General features: G+C 42.2%; 2 protein-coding genes across 8 annotated transcripts; one reads left to right on the top strand and one right to left on the bottom strand.

Annotated features, from left to right (window-relative positions):
* Positions 1 to 2,454: 2,454 nt before the first annotated feature.
* coa1 (cytochrome C oxidase assembly factor 1) lies at positions 2,455 to 8,692 on the bottom strand. Of its 2 annotated transcripts, XM_040171971.2 has the most exons (5): positions 8,560 to 8,692; positions 6,486 to 6,630; positions 5,899 to 6,050; positions 4,916 to 4,992; positions 2,455 to 4,204 (listed from the first exon to the last, which is right to left on the bottom strand). In XM_040171971.2, the coding sequence occupies exons 2-5, from the start codon at positions 6,577 to 6,579 to the stop codon at positions 4,084 to 4,086; spliced, it is 444 nt and encodes a 147-aa protein (XP_040027905.1). In that variant the 5' UTR covers positions 6,580 to 6,630; positions 8,560 to 8,692; the 3' UTR covers positions 2,455 to 4,083. The 2 variants fall into 2 exon arrangements, with proteins under 2 accessions (XP_040027905.1, XP_077954878.1); XM_078098752.1 differs by lacking the exon at positions 4,916 to 4,992.
* Positions 8,693 to 10,771: 2,079 nt separating this feature from the next.
* On the top strand, positions 10,772 to 16,935 carry blvra (biliverdin reductase A). 6 transcript variants are annotated; one of them, XM_078098746.1, is made up of 8 exons: positions 10,772 to 10,944; positions 11,822 to 12,087; positions 12,936 to 13,059; positions 13,978 to 14,097; positions 15,186 to 15,283; positions 15,542 to 15,649; positions 15,926 to 16,094; positions 16,376 to 16,935. In XM_078098746.1, the coding sequence occupies exons 3-8, from the start codon at positions 12,941 to 12,943 to the stop codon at positions 16,629 to 16,631; spliced, it is 870 nt and encodes a 289-aa protein (XP_077954872.1). In that variant the 5' UTR covers positions 10,772 to 10,944; positions 11,822 to 12,087; positions 12,936 to 12,940; the 3' UTR covers positions 16,632 to 16,935. The 6 variants fall into 6 exon arrangements, with proteins under 6 accessions (XP_077954872.1, XP_040027151.2, XP_077954873.1 ...); XM_078098747.1 differs by having other exon boundaries at positions 10,854 to 10,944; positions 11,811 to 12,087; XM_040171217.2 differs by lacking the exon at positions 11,822 to 12,087 and having other exon boundaries at positions 10,796 to 10,944.
* Positions 16,936 to 17,295: the final 360 nt, after the last annotated feature.

The raw sequence follows: 17,295 nt of genomic DNA, 5'->3' as shown, positions 1-17,295 counted from the left end.
CTCTCTTCTTCTCTTTTTGTTCAAAACTCTTGAACGTGCGATCTTTAACCAACTCTCCTCTTATCTCCACTGTAACGACCTCTTTGACCCCCACCAGTCAGGCTTCAAAGCAGGCCATTCCACAGAGACTGCTCTCCTCGCTGTCTCAGAGCAACTCCACACTGCTAGAGCCGCCTCGCTCTCCTCTGTCCTCATCCTTCTGGATCTCTCTGCTGTATTTGACACAGTAAACCACCAAATCCTTATTTCCTCCCTTCAGGAACTTGGTGTCTCAGGCTCTGCTCTCTCCCTTCTCTCATCCTATCTTGACGGCCGCACCTACCGGGAACCTGGCGGGGATCTGCGTCGGAACCTTGTCCTCTTACTACTGGAGTTCCTCAGGGTTCCGTCCTGGGTCCCCTCCTCTTCTCTCTCTGCACCAACTCTCTCGGCGCTGTCATTTGCTCGCATGGCTTCTCCGACCTCAGCTATGCCAATGACACCCAACTAATTCTCTCCTTCCCTCACTCGGACACTCAGGTGGCGGCACGGCTCTCTGCCTGTCTGACTGACATCTCTCAGTGGATGTCCGCTCACCATCTGAAAATCAACCCAGACAAGACTGAACTACTTCTCTTTCCGGGAAAAGATTCTCCTGCACAGGACCTGCCTGTTAACTTTGGCAACTCCGCGTTAACGCCCACTTTGACTGCTAGGAACCTCTGCATGACACTTGACAGCCAACTCTCCCTGTATCTCAACATTACAGCAACAATACGATCCTGTATCCACGCTCTACAACATCAGTAGAATATGTCCCCTTCTCACTCAGAAGCCGGCGCAGGTACTGCACCGGCTCAGGTTCTTGTCATCTCCCGCCTCGACAATTGTAACTCTCTCCTGGCAGGTCTCCCTGCTATCGCCATTTGACCTCGGAGTTTCTGAGCAAATATCCTTGTTTTTTAAGTCTCGGAATCCCCTTCTTCCCCAGCAACCCGTTCTCTCTCCCAATGAGTTAAATACCAGAGCTTGATCTCTGTTCCTCGGTGAATGATGTAGGGGCGTGAATCAGTTTGCCGTTTCATTGCTCATTCATTATGATTGTTATGTTTTTTTTATGGATTTGCCTCCTGTTGCACTATCCCCTTTGTTTCCGTCATTTTTACAAAATGTAGCCACTGTGGAACTAAAGGATTATCTCATCTTTGGATAGCCTTTGCGAAGAATCCATACAGAGGTGAAACCAACATACAAAAATAACCATCCCAAATACACTACCGTTCAAAGGTTTGGGGTCACTTAGAAATGTCCGTATTTTTCAAAGAAAAATGCTGTTGTTTTTCAATGGAGATAATATTAAATTAATCAGAAACACACTGTATACATTGTTAATGTGGTAAATGACTATTCTAGGTGGAAATGTCTGGTTTTTAATGAAATATCTACATAGGTGTATAAAGGCCCATTTCCAGCAACTAAAACTCCAGTGTTTTAATGGTACATGTTTCCTAATCGCCTTAGAATACTAATGGATGATTAAAAAATCCTAGAAAACCCTTGTGCCGTTATGTTAGCACAGCTGAAAACAGTTATAATAGTGAAAGAAGCTATAAAACTGGCCTTCCTTTGAGCTAACTGAGTATCTGGAGCATCACATTTTTATCTTCGATTATACTCTCAAGAAAAAGTGAAACTTGCCAGTCTATTCTTGTTCTTAGAAATGAAGGCTGAATGAAATGGCGAATAAACTGAAACTGATTTCATACAACAGTGTGACCTACTCCATTCAGAGAACAGCACAAACAGGCTCTGGCCAGAGTAAAAAGAGAAGTGGGGGCTCCGGTGCACAACTCAGCTAGAAGACAAGTATATTAGAGTCTCTAGTTTGAGACATAGATGTCTCACAGGTCCTCAACTGGCAGCATATTTAAATGGTACCCGCAAAACGCCAGTGCCAACGTGTGAAGAAGTGACTCTGGGATGCTGAGTGGCAAAGAAAAAGCCATACAGTAGCTGAAAATGGCCAATAAAAAGAAAAGATTGATATGGGCAAAAGAACACAGACATTGGACAGAGGAAGATTGGAAAAAAAGTGTTATGGACAGACACATCAAAGTTTGAGGTGTTGTGAGATGCAGAAGAGGTGAAAAGATGCTGGAAGAGTGCCTGACGCCATCTGCCTCTTTGCTGCTGGTAAAGTGGGAGATTTGTACCCTGTACTCTGTGGACAGCGCTTGATTGGAGCCAATTTCCTCCTACATCAGGACAAAAGCACACTCCAAATAACGCAAGAACTATTTAGGGAAGAAGCAGGCAGCTGGTGTCCATCTTTCCATCTTCAAATCGCTCACCCTGCACACAGTCGCAGGGAGTCTTTCCCAGCTGCATAGACTCCCTTACTCAAGTATTTCACAATCTTTCAGTGACGCGTACATCTTGTTTTTGGTTTCTTTAGAAAAGACTGGATGTACCAAGTGGGAATTTACAGCGGTTTATTATGTAACAACAACGCACAAAAAATGAGAAGTAACATTTTGTGTCAGCAAATGAATGTAAAACCTTGAGTGGCAAATAGTTATTCCGAAGCCCTGCTAGCAACAACGCAGAAAGCTTTTCATAATCCAATGGACTATTGAGATCTAAATCGCCATTTCAATTCAAGAGACAAGTCTGATAAAGAAAGATTATTATTAAGATTATGTGTGATAAGGTATTCAGTGTTTAGACTCTACATGGTGATTTGTAAATGATGCCTTGATCAAGATATCGATAGACATTCGCTCCCTCTCTGGCCTCCTCTGTTCTATCAGCTTTCTCTTACATCCAAACGCTGCCGCAGAGACTCTCCTCTCAACTCTGTCCTCCTCTCTCGACGCTCTCTGTCCTCTTACGACACAACGGGCAGGCAAATCCCCTCCAGCTCCGTGGCTGTCTGAACCGGTGCCGTGAGAGCCACCACGCCAGCATCGGAAAGGAGATGGCGTAAATATAAACAACCTGACGACCTGCTTGCGTTTCAATCCCCTCTTCTCTCCTCCGCTATGCCTGCGGCCAAAAGCTCTTTTCTACCAATCTAGAATTGAGTCCTCATTTTCTAACCCCCAAAACTCTTTTCTATCTTCTCCAACCTCCTCGTACCTCCCAGTCCTCCTCCCCCCTTCTTTCCGGGTGACTAGGTGACATATTGCAGGGATAACACAAAGACTAACAACCATTCACAGTCCTACGGGCAATTTAGAGTTACCAATCAACCTGATCCCCAGAGCATGTCTTTGGACTGTGGGAGGAAGCCGGAGAACCCGGAGAGAAGCCACGCAGACACGGGGAGAACATGCAGACTCCACACAGAAAGGCCACTGGGCGGAGTGGAACCCAGGACCTTGTTGCTGTGAGGCGACGGTGCAGACAATCACGCCACCGTGCCGCCCCTCAGTGCCCATCAAGCCAATCCAACTTGTGGGAGGTGCTTCAGGAAGCGTGAGGTGAAATTTCTACAGCTTACCTCAACAAATGAACAGCTACAATGTTTGTCTGCTCTAGATTTCATTTCATTTTGCAACTCATTTGATAAATACAGCTGATGAAAAACACAAAATTGTCTGGGTGACGCCAAACCTTTGAACAGTACATTTATACAAACATTTGTAGACAGCCTACATCAAGTGAACTGTATGGCTATAAATTAGCTAACTGTAAGTCAGTGATGATACAGGTGTGACATGCATGCTAGCAGTTATGTTTGAAAATGTATTGATAAATGGAAAGAGGGTAATTCATTGGTGGTGAAAGTGAATGGTAGATAAATGCACGTTAAGCTGCAACCTGACTTTCATTCAACTGGTCACGATCCGTGGCTCATTACAATTTCAATTTTAGACGAATAAAAAAAGAAAATGAATCCAATCCATGTAATCCAATCATATTCAAGAGAAAACCAAAAAGAACAGTTGTTTCAAAGCAATGTGACACCCACAGAGCTTTGCAGCATGAGTAACGACTCTGACGCTAGATTTGAGGTTGGTCATTTTGTAAATAGCCATATGTTTTGGTTGCTACTTTACGCAGAACAACCTCCACTGGGCTCTCATTGGTACATGGAGTTGGTCAGTGCCAGCGACCGGTGTCCAGCCCCCCCGTGAGGTCTGTAGCAGCTGGCGGAGGAGGATTTAGCAGGTCGATGACGTGTCCGTCGCGGAGCTTCAGAACTGCCTGATTCAGACTCCACCTGCAGAGAGAACAACACAGGTCAGGAATGGTGGACACAAAGCACTTACGAAAATGAGTAAAAAGACACTTTTGCTTGAAGGTTGGAAAAGATGCAGTGATGCGCAGGATTAATGCGCAGGAGTCCATGAGAAGAATAAACAAGCATTGCCACAACTTATGTCCTCTTTGTGTAGATGCGTGTTGTCTTGGTGCATCCTGAGCCCCTTTCCTGAGGCTAACTGAGTTAGCCGGATGACTTTCAGGATAAGATCACTGTGGTGGTGGGACGTGGTTAGCTCAGCTGCAGAGGGGGAACCTAGCGAGGGGGGGGGTTCAGGGAACGGTGCCGGGATGAGGTCTAATCGGCCTCAGCTGAGCTTAATCTGTCTGTGTGTGTGTCTCCCTCCCCAATAAAGGTCAGTAGGTACTGAGAAACGAGAGGAAGCGAATGAAGAGTGTGACCGGCCGTGAACGCTGTATCCAAAGCGTGCTCAATAAAAATAATTATTAAACTGAATGATCCGTGTCGCTGCTTTCTACGTCCGAGACTTACGGGGTAAAGCCTAGTTTATGCTTCTGCGTTTTCAGAGCGACGCAGACGCAAGACCCCTTGCGTGCCTTTTCACACCTCCTTGCGTGCGTCGACCCATTTTTCTAGGCAGCGCACCAGGCTGCGATGTAGGGGACCTTTACTTGTGGTTTTGCTCAGAATAGACTAGAACGTTCTCACCTGTTAGTTTCAGGGTCTTGAATTGAAGAAGTATACAGATAACCTCCAGTTTCTGAGCCAGTTACGGGAATCTTTATCTGCACAAAGCAAATTCAAAATAATCTGAACATAGGTAGATACCATAGCTCTTCACATAAGGATTGTGTGGTACAGCTAGCCATCATCTGAATCACACACCAATCGACAAATAACTTTATCAATCCCTAGATTGTCAGTGATGCACAGTAAAAAAAGAGATACTGTAACAACGCTGTTACCTATGCTGCAGTGAGTGAGTGACTGATTGGATGGAACTGAGGATGCTTCTAACTAATTGAGCAGTATTATGTAGTTCTGATAAGTACCAACCCCAGGAAGTGGGTAGGGGAGCCAGGCAACATCAGTATTCTTTGTATTGAAATGATTACGTGCGGATCATTTACAGTATTTATAAGGATTTTAGATGTGCAAATAAACTATTTTGTTTTTGGTTTGGGAAAATTAGGCAAATGTTTAGTGTGTGTGTGTGTGTGTATATATATATATGTGGCCAATCTATCTATAGATGGTATGTCCGTGTTGATGAGAGTCAAGTGTGTATATAAGGAGCTCAATTGTTTGGGATAAGGATGGAGAGGCTAGACTGAGATTAAGTGGTTAGTGATGGTGAGATAAAAATATGAAATGAACTAAGTTTTGGTTAAACTTGGTCTAGGCCTCCTGATTTGTGCATTTGCGTCCTGGTCATAGTCTCCCAATAGCAGTAACATAAATCCAAGTGGATATTAGTGTAAATCCGCCGTCTTTGTGGCCACTAAATAGAAATAAAAAAAGTTAGTTAGTCCGAATTTCATAGCCTGGGTTCCTATGTAATAACAATCCAACTTAAAATTTAGGAGAATTACAAGGACAAGATTGGCAAATGAACCTGCCGAAGACACAGATTGGCCCTCAGTGGTGCAGGACTGTTTTGTTGATACACAACACTTACTAAAACAAAGTACCTGTGCAGTGTGATGATTTATGCGGTTGTCTCTGTCGGTCAGGTGGATGTTGTGAACCTTTAAAGGTGGAGCCCCCAGGCTGTCCATAGCAAATGGACATGCTTCCAACTTCTCTAGAGCCAGTCGATGGTAGTCCGACTCAGCAAATTTCTCTAATAGGATCCGGGCAGACAGAAAAGTTAAAAAAAGAAAAAGAGCATTATGAAATAATAAATAAACGACTTCCAACATGGCGACGTAGATGGAAAAACTCCACTGATGCAGGAAATATCTGTTTAAAAAAACTAAAATAAGTGGGACTAGAGGCAAGGAAACAGCAGCGGGGAAAAATGAGATTAACAATGGAAAGGAACAAAAAAACAACGGGCGACAAAACAGCCAAGGTGGATTTGATTGAACCCCGCGCGGTGGAAGTGGTTATGTCTACGGCTGAAGCCATGACATACAATTGCTGTTAATCACAGAAAAATCAGGAATGACTACATTTTTTCATCTTTGACCAGCACTGTATAAAATACACCATGTGTTGATATATTGTCCAACTTCTGCTTAATACATACACATGAACACAGCTCATCTGCACTCACTCTGCAAGAGATAGTACATGGTGCCGATCCCACCCCCGGTCAGCAGGGTGGTGAAGATGGTGAGCTGCTGCAGATGACTGGTGGAAACCCTCATCTTCTCCCGCTGGAAAGCTGTAGTCACGGGTCTGCGCAGGTTGATGGGGAACTATGCACACAACACACAACACCGGTTTCCTCCATTTATTTGAGAAGGAACTGTGAATCACTAGCAATGAGACGGTTATCATAACTAAGTAACTGAGGAGGGAATTATAGTTATTTGACACGGTGTTTGTGACATTTAAAAGGCAACTCAAAGCTCAACAACTTCCCGGTTATGAATGGTAGGTATCATGGCAGAATCATTGCATACATCAGTGGGTTCATTATTGTTGTACTACAGTAGTTATTTTTGATGAAATGGGCTCTTGATTTATTATCATTTATTATTTTGAGTATTTATTCCAAAAAATAAATAAAAACGGGTAAGGTGCGGACACAGAAGCAGAACAACTAGGAGCAGGGAAAGTCTTTATTTTCCTCGAGACACAGAACAGGTAGCACAGTCATAGGGGAAAGACGGGAGAATCTTGTAGTCATAAACAGAAGGCAGTGAATTACCGGCGCAGAGGCGAGGCAGTCCAAGAAATGCAGGGTCAGCAACGGGGAATCAGTCCAAGGGCTGGACGTTTCGGCATTAAATAATCCAGCAAAATTATTATTATATATATATATATATATATATATATATATCACACACAGCCTGTAACATTTGCCCAAATAGTTGAGATGCCTTTATTTAATAAATGTATCAATAATTTGATGAATTGTTACTGATAATTCCATTCTTCACCCATTTATAGTTCATTAACAATCATCCGTGGATAGGTGCCAGAAATATTCATGAAAGTGCTCTTTGACCAATATTTCTGGAAAGCAAATAGTACGCTGTTTTAAATAGTGTCAATGCTAAATACGTTTTGGGTTAAAATTACTCCAAATTGAGCAAAGTACCTGCGAAACCTGGTGGTTTTGCATAATCATTAGATATCCTAGTGACTGACAATAAATTGGTGACACTTTGTCCTAAAACTAAATATACTCTGCTACACTGAATTAGAATTACATTATTTCCAATTATGCAAAAGAAAATTTTATCAAAATAACTATTGCGGTACAAAATTAATTTGGTCATAAGAGAGACGCTATAGAATATTCTTAGCAATAAATATTGAAAATAATTAATCAAAAGTAATTATTTTACAACAAATATAAGCCCATTGACATATGAAATTATTTTGATCATGCTACACTTTTCAACAGTTGAGTTATTGACTAAACCTCCCAATAACAAATATTCTGCAGTGTATAAGCAGATCTCTCAATAATTACTGCTTTACTACAACACGCTGGTGGTTAAACACGGAATTGGAATTAAATATTGTTTCGAAAATTCTAATTCATGGTCATTTAATCAAAAGAACATTTAATCAAAATAACAGCGGCCGTATAACAATAATAAGCCCATTGATGTACAAAATAATGGTCAAGTTATTGAATATTATTTGCCATAAATATAAAAAATAATTATAAATCGAAAAGTACATGTTGTAGTACAATAATAACGAGCCCACTGATGTATGAAATTAAGGTTATGTGGTGTTATTGAATATTTCTGTAATATTTATTTCCCGCATTGCACTTTGCAGATGGTCCCTGCGCACTCGTCTCTCAGCGGCCACAAATTTAGAACAACGTGACCGTTCGCGGACCGCTCTGTTTTGGAGAAATGATGGTAAATTAGAGTTGGTTTTAACACCGTTTCGCTGACGAGCTTGTTAACTGGAAAGTCCATGTCTGAGAATATCTCGCTAGCTTTACAAAACGTGTTCCTCGTGGTGTCATTGACTATGGTGGCTCCTGTCATTGGTGCATGAATGGGCGAATGATGTCATGCAGAGCTTTGAGGTCAAAAGACTACAAAAACATGCTAAAAGTACAGAAAAGTTCATTTATTTCTGTGTATAAACGTGTACAACAAATTTACAACAAATGTTGTTGCTCACTAACAAAAGAGATTTGAAAACATTCTCACCTTGTTTTGCAGCAGGAGGGCTCGGCTCTTTTCACTTCCGTATACGTCACACGGACGGTTGCCAATTGGATGCGGGTACGCTCCATAAATCTACAGGCGCGTGCTGCTTATGTAGAGCAGGCGGCGTCTGTACTACAATACAGATATATACCCACATAAAAGATTGTATGATATACGACAGATACTGGTTACAACCGTCACTGACTCACACACGTTGATGTGAACGAGGGTTGGCCAATAGCCATTTGATAAGTGTTCAAATAATTGTCTTATGTCTGTTTTGCTAAACAAGTAGCCTAAATAGATTTGACAATTCCCTCGAAGGCGTAAAAACATCAAAATAAAAACGCACCATTGGACATTACTTGTTTGGTTTTTCAAGGTAATATCATCAGATGTATCAGAGTGCCGTCCTTTGCAACCCTTCAAACTCTACCAAGTCATGTTGATTAGGTCCCTGAGGCTTCAGGGTCCAAAGCTTTAGGGGGACATCAGGACCTAACCATCAGGGAAGGAAGGCAAATGGGGGAGGGTGACTCTCTGTGGTCCTCCCAGAGGCAGTTTGATGGTTTCAGTCAGATTAGGGAATCTAGGGGCCCCTAACCGCCAACTCTGAGCAACGGTCTTAAATTCAGCAGAATATTCTGCTCCAATTTGGGGATCCCCACAAAGCTGTCTCCTAAGTTTTTTATTTAGTTTTCTAAATATTCAATCAGACATTTACACTGTATATGAGGTTTGTTAGTCAGTCAATGACACAAAAGCCACCTTATAACAATATAAATTAAATGATAAAAATAGTTATTTATTAGTTAATAAATTATCTTACAAAGGCAGCTTCTCCCCCCCAAGCACCCTCTCACTTATGTTCCCTATATGTACCACCACCCCCCTACCTGATATTACCTATACATGCTCATTTCAGCCACCATTACTCCACCTCTTGTTTAAGGTAGTCTGGGCCATCAGTTTATCCCATATTTATTTCCTAGTAAGCAAAGCCTTGGGGATACTGAAAAAGGCCACTTGAGCCCCCCTGATCTCATTGTGAGGATCCCTTTACCATGTTAGTCTCAGGCCTTCGCATATTCTAATTTTAATATTTGACATTTTTCCATAGAATATTGAGGCAGAATATTGAGCTTCAGGAACTCTCGAATCTTGTTCTTTTCTCTGCTCCTTTCAGTGCTGCTCCTCAGCTGTAAATACTTACAGGAATCCTCTTTCTCCTGTAACTTACATTGTCCTTTAAGCTTCACAAATGATCTAAATACGCCATCTTCATATATACCTTTGACAGCATGTATTCTTTTCGCCAGCCATCCCATAGAATTGTTTTTTTCCCTATACAGATTGTGTCACACTTGGGGTTTTGTCTTGTCTCCATGTTTTTTCTTGTCATTTCCCGGTTTATTTTGAAAGATTAACCTTCCTCTCGTTTCAGGTCACTTGCTCCTCCTCATGTGTCACCAGTCGAATTGTCTTCCCTGATTCCTGATTGTGTTCACCTGTTGCCCTTTGCCCTCATGTGTCTTATAGTCTGCGTCTCCCTTTGTCTTGTGCCGGAGTGTTTCGACCTTTCGTCCACCCAAACACACGCAGTGAGCCTCGCCTCGTCTCGTCTTCATAGCATTTTGGGTTTTCCTCCTAATGGAACAATTTGGAGTTTTTTAGGTTTTCCTCTCTGAAGAGTGATTTTCTGTTTATAGATAATTTCTTTCAGATTTTGTTAATATTTTTTTTCATAGCTGCTTATTTTATCCCACAGTGTGGGAGAGCCTAATATGTTCACCCATCTGCCCCTGAGTCCTCTTTAAAGTCCAGTCTGACAGATGGAGTGAGGAGTAGTCTTGTTTGTGATGAGCGATATACTGAGCATCTTGTGTGCCCTTGCCCACGTCCGCTGGCAGTGTGGTAACATTAAATATCTTTGTTTAATCGGTTTTGTAATTTATTTTTGTGACAGCATGTCTATAACCTGATATGGTGCTGTACTAGCATATTTATTTCTGTGCTATATAATTCCATATTGGGGAAAGAGCTTTTTGATACTTCTTCTCGGTTATTTGTTATTCCATAAGAATGCCTTGATCAAATGAATATATTCTCTAAATTTCCGTTCAGAGATGGTTACTGGAATCATCATGGAAATCTATTTAAATTGTGGAGCAATATCATCTTAATATTTTTATAAGATTAATAAATTTCCATGACATTGGACATTGGACAAATTGTAGGCGGACTCATCCCCACCAGAGATGAGTCAATGAGGGTGGTGTTGAGGAGCTCTGCGGACTGGTGGGTGGAGGTGCAGCTGTTGGAGCGGAGGGGAAAGAACGCAGCCTCTGGCTGAACCGGTGCTGATTCACCGAGAGACTGAGACATGTGAGTTTGTTGTTCGATAGTCAATGCTGCCAAAAGGTACCTGACGGTTTACGTGTTCATTTCCCAATTTAAAGAGAGCTAAATTAAACTAATAGACTAGATTAACATGATATAGAACTGTTAAGTGATATTTCTGCCACCTTATCACGGATGATTCTGAATTAACTACTAATGGGAGAACAATGGACTTATCTGTAATAATTAATTAAGGTATTGATACATTTATTTAATAAAGTCTTGTCGGACTATTTGGCAAATGTTGCAGGCTGTAGCGTTTAAGTGTAATGAGTAATGAGACACTTTAATTATTCTACACCAGATAAAACGGATAGATATGGACACATTTTTGCTGCATTCTCCTCTGGCTTTATTAAACAAAACAAGTGTACTATTATTTATAGAGCACGTATAAGAGACTTGGCCCCATATGAAAGGAATGGAAAGAAAGTGGCACATATTTAGAGGATCAGTAGACTTCATATAAATAGCATTTTCAATGCGACTCCTAAATGATGCAATAATATTGAATTCACTTAAAACTTCAGCCTTGCTTATCACACCAGAGGGGCAGTTAGTTTATCTTTCTTATCTCTAGTCTAGAGGCCACAGTACTGCGTGGGTTCTTAACCTGGTTCTTCATAATCTTAGAAAAAGCAACACGGAGTTTCTTAAAATGTTGTTCCTGGAATAACAACCACCCATCAAAATGATTGCTTATTGGCTTGAATGTGACAAAACATCCTTAGAATCAGGTCGGTCAAGTTCCCTTCAAGACGTTTAATGACAATACGGTACATTCTAACGTATTCAAACTACATACTTTAGTAGCATTACCGGTTTATTGCCCGCTAACTCATATTATTCAGTAAACCCACAGCTCGGCGCCTTCCCCAGTCGTCCTCCGGCCCGTCCGCTGCAGCGCAGCGAGCGCGCCTCCACTGAAGCCCGCCGAGGAAAGCCGGCGCGGGGCGCGCGCATGAGCGAGAACGTGACGTAACCACGGTCGGCGCGTAGTGTTTTGCGAAACGAGTGTCTCGCCGGCTCGCCTGAGCGCAAAGGTTACCTCGCGTGACGTCATCTCCAGCCAGGGAAGGGGTACACGCGGACAACATCTGGACGTGTTTGCGAGCGACTTGACGCCAGGTACGAGAGGCCGGAAGCGCCCCCGGTCCATCGGTTCGGCTTCCTGGTAGAAGCTGGGCGGGGAGGACCGGACGCCAGCTGTGCTCTGCTGGTAGCGCCGATGTGCGCGTTACGGAGTTGTGTATTCGTACCGTAGTTTGCTTCCCTACAGCAGTGAAGTAGTGCGTACTGGCGACCTGCAGCACCGTGGTACCACACGCAGTGTTGTCATGTAACGGGCTAACGTGCCACGTTGTGTAACGGTTCACGTTGCGTATTAACTGCCACGTGTGAAGGTGACCCCGGACGGTCCCTCGTGGACTTGGAGGACGTGTCTGACCCAAAGGAGGTGCACATCTAGCAGCCTAGAGGTTCAGTAGGAACTGCATGGGTCTCGTGAACACGTGACCTGAGGTGCGCTTCATGATTGAATTTGGTTTTAATAGACAGTAAATAATAAGGTTGTAAAATGAAAACCATTACGCAAATTTCTGCATGGCGAAAAAACACTAATGTGCTGATTTTGGGGACGTGTCGAGCATCTAAAGATGTTATTGCACAAGAGAATAATATATTAAGAGTAAACAAAAGTTCCCCACACTTACATGGTTATGTTTAGATGAACCCAAATCTCTTCATAAATGTATGATTGAAAGTGCACCAGGTTGATAAATTGAAGTTAAAAACACTTTCTTAGATGAACGTGTCTCTGGGAAATGTCCTCACTCACTCATAGTCCTGGAAACAGACTTCGATTTACCAAATGGGAATGTTATGAGATCAAATGGTTTCAACACTAAAAAGGTCGATAAATCCATCTTTGAAATTCCGCTTACCCAATTTAACCCATTTCCCTCTTTGCCTTGCAGTCAGAATGTGGGGGGCGGTGGTTGTTGGCGTTGGCACAGCAGGTTGGGTGCGGATTAAAGACATGTTAGTTCCTCTACCCGGCAGTCCTGCAGCCAACCTTTGTGTGAAAGGATTCATATCCAGGTAACTCACACGGGATTGCCAGCACGCACAGTTAAACACAACCTATTTAATTGTTGGTATATCCAACAACAAGAGAGCTCAGCCTGTAAAGGCTCCGCTGCACTCAGGAAGCAGGAATCAGGAAACATTTATTACCAAAATATGTCAGACATACAAGGAATTTGACTCTGCGGTTGGTGCGTAACAGCAGACAGTTAGACGATGGACAACAAGACCGATAAGACAACATAGTGCAAGAGGAATAGAATAAAATATAATTCTCATCCTGCAAACAAACATTCACAAGTCTTAAATACAAATTAGTCACATTAATTAAATCGACCTACTAAAACGTAAGTTGATAAATGTAATAAGTACAATGAGGCCGATAACACAAGGCTATCTAGCCTGGCTAATTCTCAACAGTGAGTCTTTTCAAACAGAGTAGCTACCAAACAAAACAAAGTAATCCCTAAAAAGGTTAGAAAGTAAAATGTGATCTCTAAAACACAGTATCGATTATATTTGGTGCACTTTATCAGTCACTGACCTGAGAAGCAATGAGTCGCTGCACGCACACACAGGTTTAGAAACCACAGCGCTGCACTGCCACCTACTGGGCACAGAAATGTTTTTTAATCCAAATTAATAAAAATAAAATCAAAAATGTGACTAGAAATTATGTGTGCATCACATTAACAAATAGTATGTTGTAGTAACCCGCACCTGCTATTATATTAATGCAGTTCGGTTAATATGGACAAACCCCATCTGGCTTTTTCAAAATGGAGCTATTTCACTACACACTGTTCGTGTAATGGTAGAAGCAGGTTTAAAATGCATAGTTGGGTTAAGTTCCATCATCTTGAAAGAGACTAATGTCTTTGATCAAAGTAGCATTGCTGTCATTATCAAGCTGATGGATGTTTTTGTCAACAGGAGAAGCTTGGAGCCTCACCAGGGTGTAAGTCAGATCTCCACAGAAGAGGCTGTGAGTAGAGAAGACATTCATGTGGCGTTCGTATGCACTGAAAATGTGTTGCACGAGGACAATGTCAGGTAATGTGCAAGTTTGCAAAAAGTCTCTACTCTTGACCTTTGTCACATTAAATAGTTATCAGTTGCTCAATCGGCATTCTAAAATCTCTTGAGGGATTCACAATGTACATTTCTTTCCTAATAATCAACCCGGTAATTGCCTTGTGCCCTTTGGATCGAGGTATGCTTATTAGAACCAGTCAGTCAACCCCAGTTTGACAGTTGACCCATTTCTCTAGCATTGGTTGCATTCTCTCTACTGACCACCAGGGGGAAACATTCTGGTTCTGTAGAAGTCTATAAGAAAATGACTACTTCTTTGAATCTGCTGTGTGCTAAGATGGGGATTTCAAAATCACTAATCTAGAGGCTCCAATAATGGAAGATCACGAACCAATGGGTGATGCCACAATGGCTACGTACGTTTCTTTGATAGTTTATGGGTTATTCTTTAAGAAAGTTATTTATCAAGTGTGCTGCGTGGGGGAGCAACGACTAGTCAATCAGCACTAGCCGCAGGATTAACGCCAATATCACGCTGTTATCTGCTGTGTGATCAGAGCAACACCAGACTAGTGTGACACAACTGCATCCCTATGACAACCCTTTACCAAAACTGGACAATCCCTGTACTTACAATGACTCCACATCAAATTTTAAATGATTATGACATTTATTGAAATGTGCAGTTGTGGTGATCACAGGTATAACTATATTTTTGCATCAGTGTTGGTTGCTTGAGGGAGGGTTCTCCATTTAGGCGTCAAAAAGGGTGGAATTCATCCCTGATGGCTACATGTAGAGGGCTGTATTCAGCTAAAGGAGATAATGTTTGTTTTATAACAACTGAATGACCCTCTTTGACAGAGAAACCGAGTTTGTGAGTTGTGGTACATCATATTCATTACATTTTGAATGGCTTTTTATGAACTGTCACAATTTTGTTCATCCATTACATGAGCCACCACACTTTGATGAAAATTGTGTTTACAACCTTTTTAATATCATATGCTGCTGTGTCTCATTTTGTGGACGTCTCTTTGAAAAACTAAATGCACAATTTAAAGAAGTAAAAATGTATTCTTCACAACCCACCCGTCCTGTCTCAGAACCTTTCTACAGGCAGGAAAGCACGTCTGTGTCGAGTATCCCATGACCATGAGCTACAAGGCTGCTGTGGAGCTCTGGGATTTAGCCCAGAAAAAAGGTGACGCGAATTGCTAATGAACCACATGTATTTGTCCAATGCTGTAACAATAACAATGTAATAGTTTGTCATGTTATGGGTGCAGTCCGATGTTGTGGAACTCGTGTCAGTGATGGCTTGGCTCACCCATTGTGCGGGCGGGGGGGGTTAACCAGAAGGAGTAGCCAGGCCGCAGCTTTCTGGATGAGCTGCACAGGGCGGTGGAAATAGCTCAACTAACAGTTACTACATCTCATCCTGTCAACATTTGTGTGTCAGGAGTGATTCTCCACGAGGAACACATTGAGCTTCTGACAGAAGACTTCAAAGCCCTGCAGAGAGAGGTAGAGGGTAAAATCCTGCAGGAAGGGACTCTTCATTTTACAGGTGAGACACACACGTGATCAGCTTTCCGACCAAAACATTCATCTGTGTCTTTAAATCTAAATTAAAAGTAATTTATTGTTTTACTTTTAGAGATATGGCATGTGCTGCACTGTTCTCCCAGTTTATTCTCTCATGCTGCACATTATGCTGAAAACGCCACACCAGTCCCATATGAAAGTTGTTCCAAGAGACTGCCAGAAGAACTCCATGTCAGGGTGTGACAAGCAGCTAGACCTCAGTCAGGAAATGTAATCATGTACACTGTACTTGTTGAAGGTGGAGCTCTGAAGCCTGGATTTGGTTTCCAAGCATTCAGTGGTATTGCTCGCCTCACGTGGTTGGTCGAGTTGTTTGGTGAGTTGTCAGTGGCTGCAGCAACCATGGAGGAAGACTCTGGTAACGACTACAGCAAGATGACTGCAAAGCTGCTCACCTCTGACAACCGGTGAGTCTCCTTGTAGGTCTTCCACTGTCCTACTGATCCTACTGAAGATACAAGTCGTTAAAAGGAGCTTACAAATTGAAATTGTTTCTTTGTTGACTGACAAGTCAAACGACTCAAACAAGAGGGGTAAATGTGTCTATTATCAGCAGGAGATGAATCCTTATTGAGTTTATAGCTGCACATCTGGTTTCCATGTGGGTGTTTTAGAAGCAGTATCTCCTGCAGAGCTGCCCGGACACCAAGCACAGCTTTAATCATTCATTTCATTGGCCCCCTTATAGACCTCTGACGTGGATTGAGGAACGGGGACCAGGCCTCCCCAGGTCCAAGAGCATCAACTTTCACTTTGACTCGTGCACTCTGACCCAGATCCCACCTGCTCCGAGAGGGGATGTGGGCCTCTTCATGCAGGACCTGATCCACTTCTGTGCTAAGCTGGCAGGCCAAGTGAGTGCAGAGCAGCTCCACAGAGAGAGAACCAGGGTCCTGCACTGCCTTGAGCTGGCAGACCGGATACAACAACTTGCCTTAAAATAATCAAGTTTGTTATTTAAAAATGAGTATCTTCATATTTCATCACCATGCCCTTAATCTTTTGGATTTTATGTTGTAAGAAACTTTCAAAGTCTTAATGTTTTATTGAAAAGCGATTGATGCTGGTTGAAAGCTGAGTGCGCACACATTTCCACATGGAAGTATCCTACAAACCAGTTCTCTCAAATCCAGATGTACACATCACCAGTAACAGCATTGTTCTCCATGGTCTAGCAAAGTGATTTTGTCAGAATGATCATTCCATGATGGAAGAATAAAAAATAAGCTTCATTGTCTTCATATCAGATAACATTCGTCATCATTTTTTCTTGATTGACCCACTTGATCTGTGACTTTAGATTGAGAGACTTGATTGATCAATTTATCAACCACCAACTTTGGTGAAACGACTAGAAACCCTGACAGGAGAGGAGACGCACACGTCGCGTCCAGCGTAAAAAGGAATCGCAAATTCATTGCTGATCCTTCAGAAGTGACTCAAACAACTTTCATCCACAGAGGACACATCAATCAACAAACAAAACCTTATGTTTAATAAATATAAACTAATAATTGAGTAAAATATATATTAAACAAGGATTTGTAAAATCATTTCAAGTATTCAAACAATGTAATTCTTTAGTTTAACAACTGTTATTAGGTCTTA

The sequence above is a fragment of the Gasterosteus aculeatus genome, chromosome 3 (assembly GCF_964276395.1).
Source record: "Gasterosteus aculeatus chromosome 3, fGasAcu3.hap1.1, whole genome shotgun sequence".
Taxonomy (NCBI): Eukaryota; Metazoa; Chordata; class Actinopteri; order Perciformes; family Gasterosteidae; genus Gasterosteus; species Gasterosteus aculeatus.
Note: the sequence above shows the minus strand (reverse complement) of the source record. Positions and strands in the feature narration are given on the sequence as shown.